At 40.9% G+C, this 23,312-nt stretch overlaps 1 protein-coding gene across 4 annotated transcripts in view; it reads left to right on the top strand.

The window, feature by feature from the left end:
• MEAF6 (MYST/Esa1 associated factor 6) overlaps positions 1 to 18,320 on the top strand; it is a 33,351-nt gene extending 15,031 nt beyond the window's left edge. Inside the window, exons 5-9 of one of the 4 annotated variants that reach the window (XR_012287042.1) lie at positions 4,739 to 4,931; positions 9,541 to 9,570; positions 12,119 to 12,172; positions 12,855 to 12,888; positions 15,447 to 18,320. Coding sequence is in view for 2 of the 4 variants with exons in the window: in XM_073665894.1 (XP_073521995.1) it covers positions 4,739 to 4,931; positions 9,541 to 9,570; positions 12,855 to 12,888; positions 15,447 to 15,455 (266 nt within the window). In the remaining 2 variants the exon portion in view is untranslated. The remainder of the gene's footprint in view (positions 1 to 4,738; positions 4,932 to 9,540; positions 9,571 to 12,118; positions 12,173 to 12,854; positions 12,889 to 15,446) is intronic. The other 3 variants (XR_012287058.1, XM_073665894.1, XM_073665896.1) reach the window with 3 other exon arrangements.
• Positions 18,321 to 23,312: the final 4,992 nt, after the last annotated feature.

Consider the following 23,312-nt stretch of genomic DNA (forward strand, 5'->3'; position numbering starts at 1 on the left):
CTAAACTGAGGCGGAAAGAGAGGGCCGCCCTTTTTAACCTGTAGGTTTCCTGTCCTTGATGGGCGGATCCTCTCTCACGTGGTGCTGTCATGGGCTCCGAAAAATCCCATTACCGGTAAGTAACTAAGGCTTTTTAGTATCCACTCCACTCGCAGTGTTTGGAGGAAGAAGGATGAGTACAACCCCAAGAACACCCTCCCAACCGTGAAGCATGGTGGGTCAGACGTCATACTTTGTGAGTGATTTTTATTTTTTTTGCAAAGGGGACAGGACAACTGCACTGTATTGAAGGGAGGATGGGTGAGGTAATGTATTGTGAGATTTTGCCCAACAAACTCCTTCCCTCAGAAAAAAACATTGAAGATGGGCCGTGGCTGGGTCTTCCAACATAATGACCCCAAACCTACAGCCAGTACAATTAAGGAGAGGCTCCCTAAGAAACTTTGTAAGGTTCTGGAGTGGCCTTGCAAGTCTCCAGACCTGTATCCAATAGAAAATCTTTGGAGGCAGCTGAAATTCATTGTTGCCCAGCGACAGCCCCGAAACCTGAAAGATCTGTATGGAGGTGTGGGCCAAAATCCCTGCTGCAGTGTGTAAACTTGGTCAAGAATTACAGGAAACGTCTGACTTTTTTGTAATTGTAAACAAAGTTTTCTGTACCAAATATTACATTGTTTTTCTATTGCATCTTATACTTATTTAATGCCATAAAATGCAAATTAATTATGTAAAGATCATACAAGGTGATTTTTTTTTTTAAGTGTACCTACGATAAAAAAAATACAACCTCTCCATTCTTTGTAGATGGGAAAACTTGCAAAATCTGTAGTGTATCAAATACTTATTTTCCCCACTGTAGGTATAGTCATTTAAAGAAAACTGACTGCCAAATGTTTTGCATATACTATTTATTGAGCACAACATAGAGAGTAATTGTTTGCAATGCCATAACTTAGTATTTTGTAGCATAACCTGTTGCTTTAATTACTGCACCACACCAACGGGGCATTGAAGCCACTAGGGTATTCAAGACATCTTGAGGGATCTTGCTCCATTCCATTTGCAAATCTGCAAACAATTCATCCTTATTTCTATGGGTATGGGCCCTAACTCATCCTTATAGGTGCTCTATAGGGTTTAAATAAGATGATTGGCTTGACCATTGCAACATTTTTCTTTTGCTAACCAATTTTTGACTAAATTGGACATGTGCTTAGGATCATTGTCTTGCTGGAATGTCTATCCCCTGCCTACTTTTGGTTTTACCATATGGCAGCATTACATTCTCCTGTATATCCTTGTACATGTTAGCAACATATTTCCATCAATTCTATGCAGAGGGCCAATGGCAGATGCAGAAAACCAGCCCCAAACCATGAGATTGCCTCCACCATGTTTCACTGTAGGTGTTTTGATAACTTACATCATAACATTTTCAAATTGGGCGGTATGTATAGTGCTTGCCATCACTACCAAACAGATTGAACTTGGATCTTGGATTCATCTGACCACAGCACCTTAGACCAATCTGTCTCCTTCCATTGGCTGTATTTTTTTGGCAAACTCAAGTTGGACCTTACCTTTCTTTTCAGAGATGAAAGGCTTCTTGACTGGAAATTGTGAATTCAACCTTGCTGCTCTTAGCCGTCGCACAGTTTGGCGACTCACTTTGACCCCATATTCTTCTTTCATTTCATGTGAAATCTATACAGCACTTTTATGGACATCAGATACTGACTTTTTCTTAATAATGTGATCAACTCTGGAGGAAGTTTTCAGTGGTCGTCCACTTCTAGATTTGGCAGCTGTTCCATAACCTTCTTTTTCTTTAATATACATGACACTTGAATTCCATAGCTACCTCTTTTTGGCTTTTGCCTGACATCACTCACCGAATAATAAGCTTCCTGACTGGTGATAAATTTGGCTTTGTCTTTGCCATGTTTTAACCTGAAAAACACACACACAAAATATAAAATTTTAGGCAAAATATGCAAAACATTCAAATGTTGAAAACTAACCCAAAAAGGGATAAAACAATCTCAAACACAATTGTCTTCCTTATAGCTGACAAGCATTTGCTTCTGATTTACTAAATTCACCAGGAAAATGGCATCACAACAACCAGACAGACCTTTTGGTCGCCACGGTATTTTTTTTTTTTACATGCGTTTTTGTGTGTATAGCTAGATAATTATGATCTATCAAAATCCATGTAGCTAAATCAATTACTCAACATCGGAAGATAGCCTAAAACAAATTACCAATGTGTCTTTGGCTCGTTAAACAGAATCTGTCAACAGGTGTTTACCTCATCTGAGAGCAGCCTGATGTAGGCAAAGAGAAGCTGAATCCAACCATGTATCACTTAGATTACTGGGTGCAGCCGTTCTCGGTTTTTAGATCTAGCAGTGATGCAGAGCTGAGGAAGCTGAGGGCTCACACCACAGCTAACCCAGCCCACACCAGGCTCTCAATGTACAAAGTCTATAGACAGTGAGCTGCTTATCACAGGAGTGGGTGTGTCTGACCAGGAGGCAGGAGCTGCTGTAGTTAAGCAATAAGCTCCTGGTGCTAAAACATTCATTGTAAGCAAACAAAATGTCAGAGCTTGATAACAGAGGGATAACTGAAATCTGTGTTTGATCCCCCACAGCATGCTGTCTTCAGATTACATAGCAAAAACCTGCTGACAGATTCCCTTTTAACTGAAAAAAGTAGGAGCCAAATTTATTTATTATATGGATGTGATAATGCATCACATGGAGAAAGCAATTTACATTTTTTTATTTTGCATTTTATCCATAAATTGGTGCTTTAGTCCCCTGAATGATTTTGGTAAGGTAGTTACACATGTTTAACGCAATACCAGCATTTAATATTGTCCTGTCTGTTCTTGTACTGACTTTTGAAGTATATAATTTTGTGTTTTATACACATACCCCCACAGTTCAATAGGGATCAGTAGTCTAATGACTGCAACTAACAAAATCTTAGATGCCCATGTTGTTTTTAAATTGGCATCAAATCCATGGTAGGGCTGACGATTGTTTTCTTGTGGAATTGGTCTTACATACTGTACAAGCATCTTTTTTTTTTTTTTTCGTTTTCTATTGTGACTTACCTTTCCAAATGGTAGATTTCAGGGATTATTCGTAGTTTGCCATCAGACTTGCCTGAGCGACTTTGAACGGTGATATATGTATGAATAAATACACTTCTGAAATAAATTTATTGGTCACTTCGTTGGGGACACAGGAAGCAATCTTATATGCTGCCAGTTGGATTCTGACACTAAGGGCAGAGACACACTTCTGTATTTCTCGTGGGAGGATCTCATCATAAACCTGGTACTGGCAGTCTGCTCTCCTGACCTGAGCTTGACAGCTGCATAGAAATCAATCATGTGGTCATGCTCAGGTCAGGAGAGGTGCTGGCCAGTCAGTTCAGTGCGGCAGTGTGTCCCTGCCCTAAGGGTAAGTGCACACACGTTGTGTTTTGCTGCGTATTTTCAGTAGACTTTTATGTAAATTGTCAGCTGCGTCTGGCAGTACCAGCAAAGTGTATGAGAAACCAGAATTCACTGTTCCCACATGTTGCTTTTTTGTTTGCTGTATATTTTCAGTGATTAGAAAAGGGCTGAAAGAAGTGACATGTCACTACTTTCAGCAGAAACGCGCGTATTTTGTCCCGTATTTTGTTGCGTTTTTCACCCATAGGAAGTAATGGGTGTTCAAAAATACGCACCAAAATCTCCTGCCAGAGAAAAGTTCAGCAGATTTGTTGCAGAAAAAACACAACGTGTGTGCACTTACCTTAAAAATACTTCTCAGGAAAAAAAAGCTGACTCCTCCCCAATAGGTTACTCCTGGGCAGCTGACACCCAGCTATTCGATTTAGATTAGTGTCATTTGGAGACAAGACATGAGTTTTGAGTCCCAGACCTGATTTGGCCTTGATTAGGTTCTCTGTTCTCCTTCCTTTAAAAAGTAAAAAGCAATCTCCTTATTGGGTACTTGCTGCTCATCTCCCGGAGAGGTTTTTACAAAATCTGACTGACAGTGCCTTGTGGGTCATCCCGGTATGCTCTGGCAGAGGTCAGACTACCTCTAGGGCTACCATTCATGGTTCACTCCCCCTTGGGTAACAAACAAACTAGTGTGTTTGTAGACCTCTTACCTTTTGCATCTAGGGATACCTGCCTTAGTAGAAGCATACTACAAGTGGCATTTGCTTGGGTATTAACCTGAGATTTCTATTCCTCCTTCTGCCGTACTGGTGACTATTCCACGCCTGGTTTTTTGCTTTCAAATACTGATGTAAAATATATATATATATATATATATATATATATATATATATATTTTTTTTTGCAAACTGCTTTTCTCTTCCACATTATTGGTGAATCCACTCAACTGAGTGCAGTACGAACTGTCCACCCTGTTGTCTCCCACTTTGACAGCCCATGACTGTCATTCTCCAGCCAGTGGTGAATCACCATTTTCATCTGTAGCCCAGACCTGCTTAGAACAAGTTCTGCTACTGGAAAGTCCTTACCTGACTAAGTCTTGCAAGGCTGGTATCCACCACCATTGTGAGCAACCCACCTGTATCCAGAAGCAATCCCCTGTTTAACTTAAAACCACAGGCATTTTTGTTAACTGAACCATTAGTGTTGGAGTCTTTCTAATAACCGAAGTAAAGTGATTTGTTTCTCAGTTGCTATCCTATTTTGCAGGAGAACCAGGCAGTGGGACAGAAAGTGATAACTCCCCAGATTTTCAAAATCAGGAAAATGAACCCAGCCAAGATGATGCCGAAGATCTAGATGGCTCCCTGTCTGGTGTCAAGCCTCAGAAAGCAGCTTCCTCAGCAAATTCCGCAGGGCATCATAGCAGTCATAAGAAACGCAAGAATAAAAACAGGCACAGGTTGGCCAAAGAATTGTTGCTTTCATTTAAATCTATTGTTGTTCTTTTAAAGCAAGTCATGGGTTGTATAATTTTTTTTCTTTTCTCTGCTCTCCAAATTCTTCCTTTTTGGCCTCGCTAGTACTGCTGTGCAATATATTATACAGTTAGATTTGTAGGATCATTAAACATCCAGGGTGTCAAATGTGGCATTCTGCTATTTGGTTTCAGGGCTATCGAGTCAGTTAAATGTTATATCAATCTAGGGCCCCTACCTACAATTTTACTACAGCAAATTTGTTACTTATTACTATACACGAGCTGTTAATGAAGGCTCACCAACTCTACAGCCCTGTTTGTTTTGGCGTTGGTATTAATGCATGTATGAAAATATCAATTTGTACATTTAACAAGCTATTTTAGAGAAATTACCAGGAAAACCAGCATCAGAGAGGTTATGGATAGTTACAAAGATTACCCATGTTATTTAGATTAACTCCTTAACACTCCAAGATGAAAATATACTTTAAAGACGAAGGTGCCAAACTAGTCTGGTTTCCGGCTATCATATTTTCCACAGCCGGCTGTTCCCTGTGTTAGGTGATTGACACATGTCACCCTCGTGCGTACCCTAGGGAGAGCCCTGTCAGTTGTCTGCAGCATCGATTTGTAGAGTCATTGGGGAGAACACCGGACCGTTAAATGCCATAGTGTTTAAGCAGAAAATGTATAGCTATTGATTTATCTAATATTTGAAATTGGTACTGCTACATCTGTAAAATTCCAGTCTTATCACAAATTAAACACTTTTTTTTTTTATAGTAAATGTCGTAAAAGAAAAAGGTGTCACCACCCACACACAATGCAATAAAAAATGTAGTATGTACCCCAAATGGTATCAAAAAAAAAAACCTCCACCCAACTCAATTGACAGAGAAGTAAAAAAAAGTATCACAAAATGGTAACAATTTATTTATTTTAATTGTTAGAAAGTTACATTTAAAAAAAAAAATAGAAAATAAAACTTTAGTTTGGTATCGCTGTTTTCATATGCACCTAGACAGTTATGATGTCATGACTTTTTATTTATTTTTTTTATCTTTAACCCTAGAACGCATGACCATAAAAATCTACTTTTTCACATACCTGGGGCCTTTTAGGCCCGTGTGCAAATAACATGGAATAACTCAAACAAAAATGACAAACAACTATATACCTGAAGAATACCTAGAGTTTCAAAATTCTAACTAAAGTAATCTTGTAGAAAATAGAAAACAATTAACAGGGCGGGACTGCGAGGCCCCAGGTATGCGTTCTAGGGTTAATTCACAATTAAAGTAAATATTATACCCCATAAACTGGCGGAAAAGCATTTTTTTCCCACCACACTTGCAATTTTTTTTCTCTCCTATTTCTTGTATACTATGTAGTAAAATGAATGGTGCCCTTCAAAACTGACTGCATCCTTAAAGGGGTTGTCCCATGAACAAAGCACATTTTAATTAATAGATCTTGGAATATAAAGAAGTTCCACAATTGGACGTGTTTAAATAAAAAAAAAAAAAAAAAAATCCTTTGAGATAATCTTATAAATGTGCCCCTGCTGTGTACTGTGTAATGGCTGTGTCTGACCGTACAGGGACATGGTCTGATCATACCGCATCTCCTGGGCAGGGGAGGGGAGAAGTATACAGACATTACAGCAGGGGATCACAGCTGATTCTTTACATGAGGAAAAACAAGTTTTTAAACAAGCAGGGAAATGTTTTACCTTACTGAAAGCGCGCATGAGTTAGCAGCTGATTCTATCTATATCCTCTCTTCCTTCCTCCCCGGCCCAGGAGATGTGGTATGATCAGACCATGTCCCTGTACTGTCAGACACAGCCATTAGACAGTACACAGCAGGGGCACATTTATAAGATTATCTCAGCACAGGGACATTTTATTTAAACACATCCAATTGTGGAACTTAGTATTATTCCAAGATCTATTACTTTAAATGTACTTTGTTCAAGGGAAAACCCATTTAAAGAGTTATAAAATGGTTCTGTGGTTAAGAAGGAAAAAAAAAAGATACATTAATTTAAATGTGTTCATAACATGAGCAAGCACTCATCATTTACTTATCTTCAATGCTGCTCCTATATTCAGCTACCAGCCTTGGTCTTGTATTTGGCAGCTCTGTCATGGCCAATGTGCAGACATTGAGGCTGGCTTGGGATTGAAGTGAGCAGTCAGTCAGACCTCTTCACACAGTGTTGATGACTTGCTGACATGGATAATTGTGTGTGGAGCAAGGGCCTAGAAGTAAACCTGCTGAATTGGGGACCAAGGCTGATGGCTGAACCTTGTGGCACATCTGATAATAAAAGTAGATTAGTAAAATGTTCATAATCCTATTATAAACACATCTTCCATCAGTCACTTTTTGCACGTTTAAAACCTGAAGTGACTTGCCCGTCCTCTGCTGCTCCCATGACACTCCGGTCTCTGATGCTGTTGTCAGTCTCCTCTCCCAGCCCTTTACTAACAGGAAGTACTTGGTGGGAGACGTGGTCACATGAGACAAAGCGGAGTTCGTAGATGGACTTTAACTGTCTGACGTGCCCACATCTCCCTCCTGACACTTCCTATTAGTTAAGGGCCGGGAGAGGAGATTGGACAGCAGCATCAGAGTAAGTGTCGCCGGAGCAGCCAACGACTGGTAACTATCAATGAGGACCATTCCTGACCTCAAATCATTGTCGCATTTAAGTCAGAACTGTGGGCAAGTGCTTATCTTTTCTCCTACCTATGGGCGCTGCCTTCTTATGATTGGGCAGAGTCATAGTGGGATGATATTCTGGGCTGTGGAGTCGGTATAAAATGGACCGACTCAGACTCCTGAAATATATAATAAATTGGGTTCAGTGCAGCATTTGCTATAATTTTTCATTAAGAATTTGGGAAAGTTATGAAATGTCCTAGAAATGTCTGTTCTGTCCCTGATCTAAGGGTTTAGGGTTTTAGTTGAGATGAATCTGTGCTGCACTTTATGTACACGCTCAGTGGTGGTTTGGCTTACCGACTCCACAGCCCTGATGAAATTACATGTGAATGATAAGAAAAATAACACTATAGGGGACAGTTATTTTGATGCCCTGTATCTGCACAACTGAGTGGAGAGAAAATTATATAAAATTATTTTAATTTACATTTTTCTGACTATATCGAACAGAAGGCATAGACATCGTATTCGGTGTTGCTTTTGTTTTTTTCAATGGATGAGATGTTTCCATAAAACGTCAAATTTTTTTGTTGTGTAATGCATGTTGTTTGACCACTCAGGCTGTCCTAGCACTGCAGCACATAGAGAACGACAAATGCTACTGGGGTTCAGGGGGGTTTGATAAAGGGAATGGTGTAATCTGCAACTCAATTCTTTGCTGCAGCCAAGGAAGTCAACAGGGGCCATCTGGATTCAGTCTGTAGCTCTTATGGTTTGGCTTTAAGTAGCCATATACTGCATTAGTCCTAATTACATACCACTTACTTTTTAGTAAAATCGACAATTATGTAATCCGCAGGCTGTTACACTATTGGCCAAGTAGATGAGATTTTACATGCTGCAATGATGAATTTTTACCACTTTTCAATGAAACCAGGGGTGAATATATAAAAAAGTTTCCGGGAGAATTTGCCATTTATCAAGCTACTCTTTTATACTTTTTCTGGATTTGCTCCCTTTTATGGTAGGCAAAATGTAGTACTAGTGCTGGCCAGAAGGTGGGGCAGAAGACAAATTTCATACAATATGCCCTATGGAGTAAAAAAGGCCACAATTAAATGGCATCAGCAATCTGCCTAAAGTGAAACTGTGTCTATGGGCTGCCAGCAAGCTGGCCTACTTTATTAGGCTATGTTCGCACTGCGTCTTTTTCCATACTTTTTTTTTGGCGCAAAAAGCATTGTCAAAATGCTCCTGTGAATTCACTTATTAATTTCTATGTAGAAACGATTTTGTTCCCATGTTGAAGATTTTGAGCTATTTTTAAAAGACATCAAGCATTTAAAAGGAACATGTCCATTCTACATGTGTTTTCCTTGAGGAAGACTATCCATACTTATAATGGAAGACAATGGGAGGGCTAAAAAAAGTGACTATCTGCACTTGTTTTGCATGTGTTTATGCTGCAAAAAAAACTTGCATTTTCTTCATTGGTTAAATAAATGTAAAAAAAAATAATACCCAAAAACTGCTAAAAATAACTTCTTTAGGAATTATCACAAAAAAAGGTTCAGTTTTACAAAACTCCAGATAAAAGGTGATTTTCCTGAATCGTCTTCTGCTAGAAAAAACGTATATTTTTTTTGACCTTCGGAAAAAGACGCAGTGTAAACCTAGCCATATAACGTAATGTCTTCTGAAGGAAGTCCTGGCTGTAAGCAAATATGGCTGAAAGTGTAATTTATTATTTTTTTCTTCATATGTTAACACACACTGTTGCTTTACATTCTGCCCTCTCCTAATCCTGCACAAGTGATTAATGTTTCTTCAGATTAGCATTCTGTTTTGTGCTAATCACTCAATTCCGCTAATCGTTGCATTAATTCCTATTGCTTTCTTTTCTCTTCAATGCTTCCCCCAGTCCATCTGGCATGTATGATTATGACTTTGAGTAAGTGCGATTCTTTGGTCTGTACAACTCCTTATGTTCAGATAATGCAAACTGTATGTTTTATGACTTGTACCATCTGTAACTGCATGCTTTTATTCTATAGACTTGACCTGTAAATACTTTGCGTTGGTTTGGGAATCCTAAACTGACCAGTCTTTTCTCTTTTTCTTAATGTTCAGTAACCTAATCAAATTGTACCTCTAGCCTTTCAGAACAACAAGTGGGAAGATATCCTTAGTGGACTCAGATCTACAAGCTCCACTGATTTCCAAAATTACAGTATAGCGCTTTAGCCAGCTTAAACCGATAGCATAATTCTCAAATTTCTCTAGCTGGAATGTGTGATGCAGTCTCGCTATGCTTCTACCACCCTAAGGGGTACTGTTGCATGATCTCTTAGGTACTATTCCAAGCTGTTTTTCCCTAATTGCATTGTTATCTATTATGAGGGCACTGTTTCGTGTTTGCTCTGGTTCTGTAATAGAGGATGTAGGACATGGTAGTTGACACTTTCTTGGGCGCACTATTGAAGAGAGATTTGTAAAGACTATCTTCTAAACTTTGGAGACATACAGCTAGTTCTTTGTACATCTGCACACGTGGCTTGTGTAATGAAAGAAAGCATCACTCAAACTGTACATCCATTTAGGCCACATCTCAATTACTAATTCCAAAGCCCAGCCTAGGGCTTCTGTGTAGATCTGACAGGGCCATAAAGTTGGAGTCTGAGTCGGCGTCCATTTTGGTGGAGTCAGTATAAAATGGATCAACTCAGAGTCCTAAATTGGGTTCAGTAGTACAATGCTGGAAGTGCTGTAAATGTTTTCATAAGAATTTGGGAAAGTTATGAAATGTTCTGTTCCTGATCTGAGGATCTGGGCTTTTAATTGAGATGAATCTGTGCTGCACTTTATGTACACGCTCAGTAGTGAGGCCGGGCTGTGGAGTCTGAGTCAGGGAAATTTCGGAGTCTGAGTTGGAGGTTTGGCTTACCGACTCCACAGCCCTGGTAGATAATAAAAGTAAAATTAAACATTGTTTTTGTAACTCCGCCCTCCCACCTCCAATATTGTACCAAAGCATTGGAAAAAATAACTATACCTATTCCACTTGGTATAATAATGATCCATAGAGTAAAGTAAACATGGTTTTCATCAGCAGTAAACAAGAAAACTGGTGTAACTGCCATACTCCTTTTACACCCACCACTGAAGGAAATTGAATGTAATATACATTCACTTTTTTAATATCTATTCAATCAATTGATACAAGCCAAACAAATTACAACTTGCTCTACAAAAATGCGTTCTCAAATTTATATTGATGGAGAATAAAAAGAATTCTGGCTCTTCAAATGGAACAATAAAAATTAAATCCTTGGTCCAAAACAGCCGCTTTATTAAAGGGATTATTTGGGACTATTTTCCTTTTCCCTCTTATGGGCCTAAGAACTTACGGGCAGGTAGTTTCTAACTACTTGCCTGTTGTGCCTGGTGCCGATCTCTGCTGGCAGGAGCAGTCCTGCCCCCGCCGACTATTCTGCGACTTCCGGTGACATCACGCCAACAGAGAAGTTGCTTCTCTTCTGCTCTACTGACTGGGCATTACTGCCGATGTCATGGTGATTGACAGCCAGTTCCCTGCTGCATAACTGCAGGTAAGTCGGCTGCCAATCATTATGACGTCGGCAGTCATGCGCTGTTGACAGAGCAGTCCAGAAGAGGAAGATCTGCTCTATTGACGTGAAGCAGCAGAATCACCGGCAGAGTCTGAGCGCTCTGAGCTGGCATCGGGCACAATAAGCTGGTAGTTAGCAACTACCTGCCTGTCATTTCTTAGCCCCATGAGACGCTTATGTTTTATTGCAGTCTCTTAAAGTAGCACATTCTAACGGATCTTTAATAATTTTCAGAGTCTCTACAAATAACCTCTGAACAGTTCCTAAAAAAAGAGATCTAAAGTGATCATCAGGTTTCGATGTGTCCTCAGAATGAAGGGAGATTTATCATTCTGGAAATCCGTGGAGATTCATGTTCTGACTCCACCAATGTGCTCTTGCACGAATCAATGACTTATCCTAAAATGATTTTGACTAAATTCCCCCCAAGTATTAGTCATTCAGTCCAGTGTGGTCTTCTTTCTATTGGTGATACTCTATTTCCTTAATAAAAAGAAATGTTACAACCTGCACTACACAATGTGCACACATCTGATCCCGCTACTTTCTGTCAGCCATTGTAGATGCAGTCTTTATACTCTATATAAGCTGCACATCAATTTTTACCTGTATCTGGTATATGTGATTACTTCAGAATAGAGCGGCTGTGGATTGAGACAGAGGAAATCAATTTTATTTTTTTTTTACTTGAACTTAAAACTTTATTTAAGATGGTGTTGCATGTGTTTCTATTTACTTTGTCATATATCATGGGACACCGTCACAAAAAGTAACTTCAAACTTATCCCCGCCCCCCCCTCCAAGTTAAATCTGTCAGTATGACTTTAATTCTATTTCCTGTTTGTTGAAGACCATCTACTCTATTTTCAGTCTCCATATCTCCCGATCAAGCACAGAGTGACGCCTGCGCTTCCTTGCTCATGTGTAAGTGGCTTCTAGAAGTAATGTGCCGACTTTCAAATGCCAGCTTATACCGAAAATGTTAGAGGAGTTCCAGTCTGCAAAGTCTGCCCTCTCTCTCCGTGACTGCAGACTGCCGAATAATGACGGTGAGCACATTGCACACTTGCATGATTCCATGATTCCCCTGTGTGAGTGGACGGTCATGTGAATGCATGTATGTAACTTGCATACTTGTGGTCATGTGCCGGCCTGTCTCATCCTACTCCTCTCAATAGAAGAGAATTGAAAGAATCTTGAGAGTCTAGTAGTCACGTGACTGCAAGTATGCAAATCTCAGACATGCAGTCACAAGACTATCCAATTGCACTGGGAATATAGAGGAATCATGAGTGTGTGGGTATCGCACAAGGTCATGGTTCAACAGTCTACAGTCATAGTGACTGCAGATTTTGCTTCATAGACCAGACATCCCCTTTTAAGTAAAGTTATTTTTTTGTGACTGTCCCTCTGTAAGAGCAGGATATTTTCCTTTTTGTTAACCATTATTCTTTTTTTTTTCTATCATAATCTGTACTTGCAAAATGACAGCTGCCATCTTCATAAATAGTTAAACTTGATGGCATATGTTAATACTTTCTTCAGAATGGACACTTCCTTGTTGAATAGTCCTTCCTTTTACACATTTATCTTGTCTTTGCTGTAGGATTGACCTCAAGCTGAACAAAAAACCGAGATCGGTAAGCATTACTAGTCAAAATGTATCTGGATTGTTTTTTTTTGCTAATTTGTGAATACTTTATGATGCATTTTACCAGCTGTGGTGTTGCACCACTCTGACTATTATATAAATGGGTTTATTTCTTTTTCACATCTGGCTCTCATGAGAAAAAAAAAAAGTTAAAAGAAGATTTTAATAGATGGTGGTACCGATAGAGATTTACACAATGACTTGAAAAAGTAGGCATACCCACAAACTTAATAAGTGTTTTTATTTGATATACCGACACAAAAGTAGCAAGTATTCAAGTGTAAAGGAAATGATAAATGGTTTTCTAATTATTTAAAAAATTAAAATCTGAAAATTAACATGTATTTGGAATCAGCCCCTACCCCTAAAAAAATTCCTGAGTGACCAATTGCCTCCAGAAGTCACATAATTAGTAAATTGAGTCCACCTGTGCATAATTTAGTCTCAGTATAACTACAGCTGTTCTGTGAAGGCCTCAGGTTTAAGAACATTAGGGATCAAACGGCATGATGAAAACCAAGGAACAGGTCAAGAATAAAGATGTGGAGAATAATAGTTGTTATTAAAATAAAAAATAGCTGAAGCTCTGAACATCTCACAAAGCACTGTTCAATCCAGCATCCAAAATTGAAGGTGTATGTTTGAGAATCTTTCCACTGACCAACTATTAGGCTGTGTGCCCACGATGCGTTTTTTAAGCGTTTCCACAGTGGCAAAAACTCTGCAGAAACGCTTAAAAAATGCATGTTAGAAGGCCTGCCATGCTCCCCAATGATAATCCGCATGTGCTGTGCACATGCTGAGGAAATTTCCACTGCGGATTATCATTGTGGAAAAAAACGCAGCACTACCAATTATTTTGCGGAAGTGCCATGTTTTCGCCGCCATTGACTTGCATTGGAACGCATTTATTACGCATCACTGCATATGTACATGCGGAATCCAAGCGTTCCAATGTGCGGATGGTACCCGGGTCTGGAGGACAGGAGACTCTCCTCCGGACCCGGGTACCATAGAACCTGGAAAAAAAAAAAAAGAATAAAATTAAAAAATAAATACCTTCTGATGGCCTCCGGTGTGCTCGTCCTCTCATGCCGGCAGATCGTGGTGGACTGAAGGACCTGCCATGACGTCATTTAGTCATGTGACGGGTCACGCGACGCTGACGTCGGCAGGTCCTTCAGTGTACCGCTATCTGCCGGCAAGCCAGGACGGAGCGAAGCAAGACTCCGGGAGCCATCGGAAGGTAAGTATAGATTTATTTTTTACCATTCTTTACGGTCACACTATATAAATCCATGCTGTTTGCATGGATTTATATAGTGTGACCAAGTTGTCAAGCACTTTCCAAGTGACGCTAAAATCGCTTGGAAAGCGCTTGTCAACCCGCATGCGAAAATGCATGTGAAGAACGCTTCACATCCGCATGTCCCTGGCAGGAAAAACATGTACAATCCGCATGCGTTTTTTCTGTCAGGGAGATGCAGAAACGCTCAGGAAAAAATCCTTAAAGTGCAGTCACAGCCGTATAACACGGACGACTATCGCATCGCAATGATCGGACTGGCTGGCGGCTCTCAATACCCGAGTGAGACTGCATGTTTTTCTATACAGCTGTCACGCTCTGGTCAGGTGAGCCGCTGACCAGTCTGTGCATTTCGATGCGATCGTCCTCTGTGTTATATGCTTTTCTGACTATACCCATAGTCATACTCCACAAATCTGGCATTTTTAGAAGCAAGCCATTTGTGAAAACAAGCCATAAGAAGTCCTGTTTGCAAACAGCTATGTAGGGGACATGGCTAGCATGTGAAATAAGGTGCTCTGGTCAGGTGAGACCAAAATAGAACTTTTTGGGTTAAATGCAAAACGCTCTGTGTGGTGGAAAACGAACACTGCACATCAGCCTGAAAACACCATCCCTACCATCAAACATGGTGCTGGCAGCATCATGCGGCTGGGATGCTTATCAGCCGGGACACAGAAGATTATTGGAGTTGATGGTTAGGTGGATGAAGCTAACTACTAATGGAGGAAAACCTGTTAAAGGCTACAAAGGACTTAAGATTGTGGCGTAGGTTCACTTTCCAGCAGGACAACAATCCTAAACATACTGGCAGAGCCACAATGGAATTTTCATGTGTGTGAATGGCCCAGTCACTGTCCAGACCTAAATCCCATTGAGAATGTGTGGCAAAACTTTAAAATTGCTGTTCACAGAAGCTCTCCATCCAATCTCTCTGAACTAGAGATAGTTTGCAAAGAAGAATGGCACAAATTTCACCACCTAGATGTCCAAAGAGTTTCACTTTTTGTATTGAACTGAAATAAATTAAATTTTTGTGGATATTCTAATTTTGTGAGATGCACCTGTACATTGCTGAGATCGTACAGCCAGGAGCTGATACGTGTCACGCACTTCCCAAACTGTGGGCATCAGCTGACCTGTTCCCTTTTAAGTGCAGATTTTGATGAGATGAATTTGTTTCTAGAATTCATGAAATTCATTAACTGTTTTATTCACCTTTTTTTTTTTTTTTTTTTTAGGATTATTAATGTGGCTCCATCTTCAACATGGAAAAGCTTCAGCAGAATAAATTATTTCTTCGGTCAAGACTTTCATTATTCATACAAGACAGGACAAAAGAATTTTTCTGCATTTAAAAAAAAAAAAAGACTATGAAAGATCTTCAGAGACTTGGTTTTAATTCTGGATTTATACGGATGTTTATAAGTCACAATCCTTCTGCTATTTTTACCTATAGATGAATGCCAAACAGTGTGGCCAAGAGTAATATCTAAAGGGCGTTTCCTCAAAACTGACATTATCCCCCTATCCATAGGGAATAACATATGGACCCCCAGCGATGCTGAGAACTGAGCTTTGAATGGAACGGAGGGTGAGAGAGTGCGTCTTGCTTACAATCATTCTCTATGGGATTGATGAAAATGGATTTGCTGTACTTGGCTATCTCCTGCGGTCCTATAGGCGGTGAATGGTGTGCAGCTGCACTTTTTCTGCCTTTTCATTCAGACGTGACTCTGTAGAGTTTTCAGTATTGCTGGGGATCCCAGAAGTCAGACCCCCATTGAACAGTAGCATATCTCCCTTTTCTATGGATGAGGATAACCTTTAGGCTTGAGAAAAAAAAAAAACCCTTTTAAGGACAAACTGTGAAACATTTAGAATATTTGTACTCGTGGTTTGTGACCCTTCCATAACCACATTTGCTCCTACTTTCAAGGCAGGAAATGCAATGGCTTAATAATTCAGCCCCTTGTGGAATGTCCTCATCTTGAAAACATTTTAATTCCAGAAGTGCAGTGCCTTCTGACTACAGGTTGTCTGCCTCTTCCCTGAAAAAGGACACCTCAAAGGTGACCACAGCATTGTGTGAATAATGCCCTAGTTACATCACAAGTTTTTACGCCATTTAACATGTATACTGCAGGATAACTCTCCAATGTTAATATAGGCTGTGACATATGATTCCTGTAATGGATATGGTATGAGCTTTTGAACTGATACAATCATAGTCTATGGGGGTTGGATGCATCCATTTACTGAATCAGTCACCTACCAGCTATAATATACAAGCTATAATAACATTAGTTTAAAGCACCACTCCAGCATTGTGTTTTTTTATTATTTCAGTGCTGGAGTGGTGATACTAATGCAAGTTCCCTAACTCCATTATACTTACAAAAACAGTCTTCAGCTTTTTCCTGCGCTACTCCGGTCCCACGCCGCCATCATGTGACTGCAGCTTCTGACTCACTGGGAGTCCGACGTAATGGTCACAAGTTCTCAATGAAAGTCTATGGGAGCTTCGTTCTGGCTCTCATAGACTTACATTGAGTAGTGACTTCCAGATCACCCAGCAGACACTGGAGCGATCCGACATGTCACAACCAGCAGAAGATGAACGGAGCGGCTCTGATAACAGATGAAGACAGCGGCTGGTATGGATAATATTAGGGGCAGGGAACATACAGTAGTGGCACCACTCCAGCGGTTAAAAATTATGCTGGAGTGCTGCTTTAAGTATGGCATCTTTAAACTTTTATCATAGACTTATATTGGAGACAGATGGTATAGTATATGCTTTTTTTTTTCTTATGGGATCCTGCAAGATGGAATGGTATAGTCCATAGTCTCATGGACATGTTTTTTGCTTGTACTTTGGCAGCTTTACAGCACACGTTCTAAATGTAGGAAAAAAAGTGTGATGTGAACAGGGCAAATGTGCATGTCATGTTACTGTACTGTATTACCTGAAATGATAACCAACTGCCCCCACCCCTAGACATGGTCTTGCATTTCCATTTTTTGTGTTTTTCTGCTTTCCCCTCCTGTTACACAACATTTTCAGATTACTCCTCTTTTTGGCTAGAGTTGTGGGCATTGGAATATGGTTCCAAAAAACGAGACTGGTACTTTAAATATTCACACTGCATTTAGTGCGTCACATACAGTTGTAGTTAGCTGGCACATTTGTTAAGAGTAAATGCAGTAGGGGATTTTATTTTTAATTGTGAATGTGTACATATATATATATTTTTTTCTTGGTAGTTTAGACCAAAATGCTGTTTGGTAATAAAATACATTATCACAGTGACTGAATGTTGACCAGATTCAGCTAGCCACAGAAATTTCCAATAAACAGAAGTACTTTTTTTTCCTAAGGATTCTGAAAGTGGAGTGAAAGTTCTTTTTAAAGCTTTTGAAATAGTTGCTTGTATTCCTCCTCCCAAGAGTACGTGCACACTATCAAAAATTGTTGCGGATTGTACACAGCGCACTTGCGCTATGTGCAATCCGCATGGGGCCAGATGTTACAGCATAGTGGATGGAATTTATACAAATCCCATGCCCACTATGCGTCTCCATGCTCCTTCAGATCACCAGGGGACACGGACATGCGGCACGTCTTTACAGACCGGAGCATGTCAATTTCTCTTGCGCAAGAGAAATTCTATCAGTGCAATCCGCAATGTTCAATGAACACATGCAGATTAACCTGCGTGCAGCACTTTGGACACATCATAAAGTATACAGTGTTCAAAGCTCTGCCAATACCGACCGTGTGCACATACCCTAAGACATTCACATCAGTTTTTCAGGCCATACCTTGTTGAGTTCTGGTCAAGAAAGCTGCGGCTGGTTCCGAAAACACGGTCTACACAATTTTTCACAGACCCCTGAATTTGGCACTAAATGTGGTCCAAGGAACAAAAGTCCATTTTTTTTAAAAAAAATTTTTTAATACGTTTCTTCCACATCTGACTTACTAAATCAACCTCAATTTGTTACATCTCAGACAAATTTTTTTCCAGTTTTTGTCAATCTTTATTTTTTTTATTGTGATTCATAACTGCCTATTCACTGTGGATCTACAGAATAAAAAAAAATATTTGTTAGTCCTTTGTCCTGTGTATGTTACTTGATTCATAACTATTATTTGAACATCACTGGCACATGAATGAGGTGTATTTATTGCCAAAGTGTATCTCAGTCAGTGAGAGTAAAAAATGTTATACAAGCCGAAGAACTGATTTGACTTACAATAACTAATGACCTTCACATCACATCTGGCCCCTAGACATCTGGGCTGATTCTTTTACTGACAGGTGTTACTAAATCATTGTACTAAATCATTGCACATGAGGTTAAATTTACTCCTCCCCTCATCGACAATGCCCCTCCCCCCTACATTGAAAGGAAAAAAACTCAGCAGAGGCTTTTAGACATTGAAATATCAAAGACTGACTGTCACCTGTTGCAAACAGAGAACAGGTGCTTACGAAGAGTAGTCTTCTCCTTATAGAACTAACAAATCTGCATTCTGTGACTCTCTAGCATGCAAACATGAAATTAGAATTGCATTACTGCTCTAGAAAATAGGAAAAAAACTAAGATACTTAGCGTATAAATTGGCCAATTCATGTGTGCCCTGCAGCCACAACAAGGTGATTCTCTGATGTGATTCCTCTCCTGAGCTTGATGGCCTACATTTATGAGTAGATAGGATCCCACTGTGATTAAAACCATACATACATACGCATGTTAAAAAATATAACCCACACACACACGACCAAAAGTTTTTTTAAAGTGTGATTACCTTTGTCTGGTTGTTGTGATGTGATTTTAGTAAACCGGAAGCAAATGGTTGTCAGCTATAAGGAAGAAAATTGTGTTTGACGTTGTTTTATCCCTTTTATGTGTTAGTTTTCAACATTTGAATGGTTTGCATATTTTGTCATGGATATAAAATTTTAGGCAAAATTCGACTATATTTTCTCCAATCCCCTCCCTGACAGCACCACCTGGAGGTTGCCTCCCCATCCTAATTAGGAACAGGAAACACAAGAGGTTAAATAGCCCCTCCCCTATACTATCCCCAGTGTTTTCCTGTCCCTATGGGAGGAAGAGGTTCCTAGGGTAGCTGTGGCCGGCGAGCAGTGCCCTATTAACAAACTTGAGCCGGGCTGCAGGGATCGAGCGCCTCTGGCCTTCCTCCCCTGTTAGCTCCCGTTTCCTCCAGAGCGGGACCTCCTCACTCTCCTGCACCTTCGGGTAAAGCAGAGTTGGTGGTGGGCTGGGGGCCTCCTGTAGCTCCCCAGCCTGTAGATTAATCTTCCGTCCTCCATGGCAGCTTCCGGCTCTCATGCAGGATGCATCGGAAGTACGCGGTGTTCAGCCGGCGACGTCACTTCCGGTTTGCGTTCCAGAGTGGAACGCATGGGGCAGCGGCGGGAAATTTGAAACTGCGGTTTTTCCCTAAAATGGAGGAAATCTGCCACCTGATTGGTGGGAGTCGGTGCTGGATCTCGGTTCCTTCTATAAAAGGCCCAGATTAGAAGACACCGATAAAGTAGGACAGAAATGTCTGTATCTATGGAAGGTGTTGTCTCAAAGCCTGCATCTGCAGAGCCCGGCGCGAACCCAGCCCCAGTAAGTACTCCTGGGATAGGTTATTCCCCACTCTCTTGAGCAGGATCTGAAAAGTTTAAATACACCCCCCCCCCCCCATCTAATTTTAGGGAGACAAGGATCCTGCACCAAAAGTGGGTGAAAGTACTATGCCATTTCTTACCTCGGGCCATAAGAAACCCCTGTGCCAGAGATGTTAGGAGAATAATGTGAAAGAGGAACTGCCGTCCCTTATGGAACAAGTTAAAGGAATGGTCCAGCAGGAAATACAGTCCTCATTAGCTTCCTTCTCACAGTCCTTCCAGCAAGCGAGGGCTGAGGGTCCTCCCCCGGCCAAAAAGAGGAAGTATCCAGTCATGGATACTTCAGACTCCGAGGAAAATATTTCTATGGAAGCGCTTGAAGAAGGTGACTTGAGTGCAGATCAGGGAAGTGAGGAGGACAAAAAGTACTATTTTAAGTCAGAAAATATGGAAGAGTTGTTATTGCAAGTGAGGGACACTATGCAGGTGGAGGAAGAGAAGAAAACCCTTACAATACAGCATAGATGTTTGGGGGCTTGAAGTTGAAGAAAAAGCTAGTGTTCCCGGTGCACGACAATATCCATAGTCTCATCACAGATGAATGGGAGTTTCCGGAACAAAGGTGAATATTGCTGGAGAAATGAAAGAGACATTCCCGCTAGATGGGAGTATGACTAAAGCATGGTCCGAGAACATCTGCGGCTTCCCTGAGGACAAATATCGCCTCGACTTGTGTAGCACGATCCATGTTCCTCTGGTTACAGCAATTAGAGGATCATCTCTGGAAAGGTACTCCTAGGGAGGACCTGCTTGCATCTGTTCCCCTACTGCAGAAAGCCACAGGACTCTTTGCGGATGCCTTTGCAGAGTCTGTTAGAATTGCAGCAAGATCGGCAGTACTATCCAATTCCACGAGAAGGGCTTTATGGCTGAAAATGTGGAGTGGAGATAATGTGTCAAAATCAAAGCTTTGTTCCATCCCGTTTAAAGGAGAATATATGTTTTGGTTCGGCCTTGGATGAGCTACTAGAAAAAGCTTCGGACAAAAAAAAATCTTTACCAGAGCCAAAAGTTCCAAAAAACTTTAGGAAGAAGCCATTTCTTTCATCTCAGCAACAGCAATCGTTTCACTATAGAGCCGAAGGAAAATCCGGTCTCTGGTCTTGCCTCAAAGGTGGAAGAGGGAAGAATATTTTTCAAAACTCAAGAAGACAGACAATGACGCCAGGAACGTAGGAGGCAGGATTGCAAGTTTCCTTCCACAGTGGCGGCTAATATCAACAGACAGAAAGATACTGGAGATAGTGGAAACAGGAGTCAAAATCGACTTCGCTGCTTACCCACCAAGAAGAATAGAGATAACCTTGTCTTCCTGAAGATTGCAGAAAGTCCTAATATCAGGTCTTCAGGATTTACAAAATGCAGGAGTCATATCAACAGTTCCTGGCAGAGAATGAGGAGAAGGTCACTATTCTCGAATATTCTTGTTAAAAAAGGCATCGGGTGCCTACAGGATAATTATCAATCTGAAACGTCTCAACCAATATGTAAAATACAGAAGGTTCAAGATGGGATCTTTAAAGTCCACAATTCCACTGATTGGGGATGATTTTGTGATGGCAACGATGGACCTGCAAGAGGCGTATGATCATGTGCCAATTCATCCTTCTTACAGGAAGTTCATCAGATTTGCTGTAAGTCAAAATCAAAGAATACATCATTTTCAATTCAACGTGCTTCCCTTCAGGATTTTGTCGGCTCCCCGCTTGTTCACGAAGCTCATGGAGGAAGTGGTGGCTTTTGTAAGAAGACAGGATATCAGTATCGTCCCATATTTGAACGATTTTTTTATTAATGGCTCCCTCAGTCCCAATATTGAAGGAGCACCTCCAGATGACTCTTCATACTCTGGAATCATTGGGATGACTGATAAATCGCGACAAGTCGGATCTACTTTCCTCCACCAAGAAGACCTTTTTGGGAATTCTTCTAGATTCCCAGCAGCAGGCCTCGTTTTTGCCAAGGCAAAAGCAAATTCAGCTGAGGTCGAAAGTCCGTGCTCTAATGAACCAGAGCAAGGTCTCAATAAGATTCGCCATGTCCGTCCTGGGGACCATGACCTCCTCTATTCAAGCGGTAGCTTGGGCTCAAGCACATACAAGGGTTCTCCAGAGCTTCATCCTTTCCCACTAGGACAGATCTCTAAGTTCCCTCACCAGCAGGATTCATCTACCAGAGCAGGTGAAAGTATCTTTAAGATGGTGGCTTTGTCTGAGAAATCTGGAGAAGGGAACAGTGTGGTTTCAGCATCCATTGTGTCAGTCAAAACAGACGCCAGCAAGAGGGAATGGGGATCCGTAGTCTCCCAGGTGTCCTTTCAGGGAATTTGGTCGCAAGAAATTGTGGATCAGTCCTCAAACTTAAGAGAATTGAAAGCAGTGGAAGAGACCCTTCTGGCAGAAGAGTCCCTACTCCAGGGGTCGCATGTCTCAGGTGGGCTACTGTTGTCATATTGTCCGAGTAAATTCTGACATCAGGGAAGCACAAGGAACTGAAGCCTGCAATTAATCTCAGCAAGGATCTTTCGCTGGGCAGAGCTTCATCTCCTATCCCTGTCGACTCTGCACCTTGAAGGGGTCCGACAATTATCAGGCAGATTTATTAAGCAGAAGGGACATTCATCCGGTAGAATGGAGTCTGAACTGGAAGATATTCCATATGGTTGTAAAGAAATGAAGAAATCCAGAAGTGTGTATCTGTTCGCAAACCACGAAAACGCGAAAGTAAAAACCTTTTTTTCTCCCTGAGCCCCAAGGATCCGGCAGCGGGAATAGACACGTTTGCTCATCCGTGGAATGTCAGAGTCGTGTATGTGTCGTCGTCCCCCCTCTCCCCCAATTCCGTTGTTACCAAGGACTTTACAAAAAATCAGGCCCGAAAGAGTAAAAACAATCCTCATACCTCCAATGTGGCGCAAAAGGGCATGTTTCGGAATATTGAACAGTTTGAAGGTGGCAGATCCGTTGATTCTTCCTCAGATACACGATCTGCTGCACCAGGGTCCAATTTACCATCTGACCCCCTCAAAATCTCTCCGTAGCAGTCTGGCTTCGGAAGCCACCACCCTAAAAGCCAGAGGCTTTTCAGAGGAGGTGATCCATACACTGCTGGAAGCACGTCATGAACTCCATTTATGGAAAGATCTGGAAGACCTTCAAGCTGTGGTATGACCCTCATACACTAGATCCCTTTCAGCTGAATATTTTTAAGATTCTGGATTTTTTTGCAAAATGGTCTGGCTAAAGGATTAAGACCAAGCACTCTTAAGGTCCAGATCTCAGCCCTAAGCTCCTATTTTGATACTGACTTGGCCCAAAACAGATGGATTAGGAGATTGATGACAGCTGCATCATGCATGAACCTGACGAGAGCAAGAAATGTTCCGCCTTGGGATCT

Source organism: Phyllobates terribilis, unplaced genomic scaffold, assembly GCF_046119375.1.
Source record: "Phyllobates terribilis strain yellow unplaced genomic scaffold, ASM4611937v1 Scaffold_2__4_contigs__length_985480577, whole genome shotgun sequence".
In the NCBI taxonomy this organism is placed as follows: domain Eukaryota; kingdom Metazoa; phylum Chordata; class Amphibia; order Anura; family Dendrobatidae; genus Phyllobates; species Phyllobates terribilis.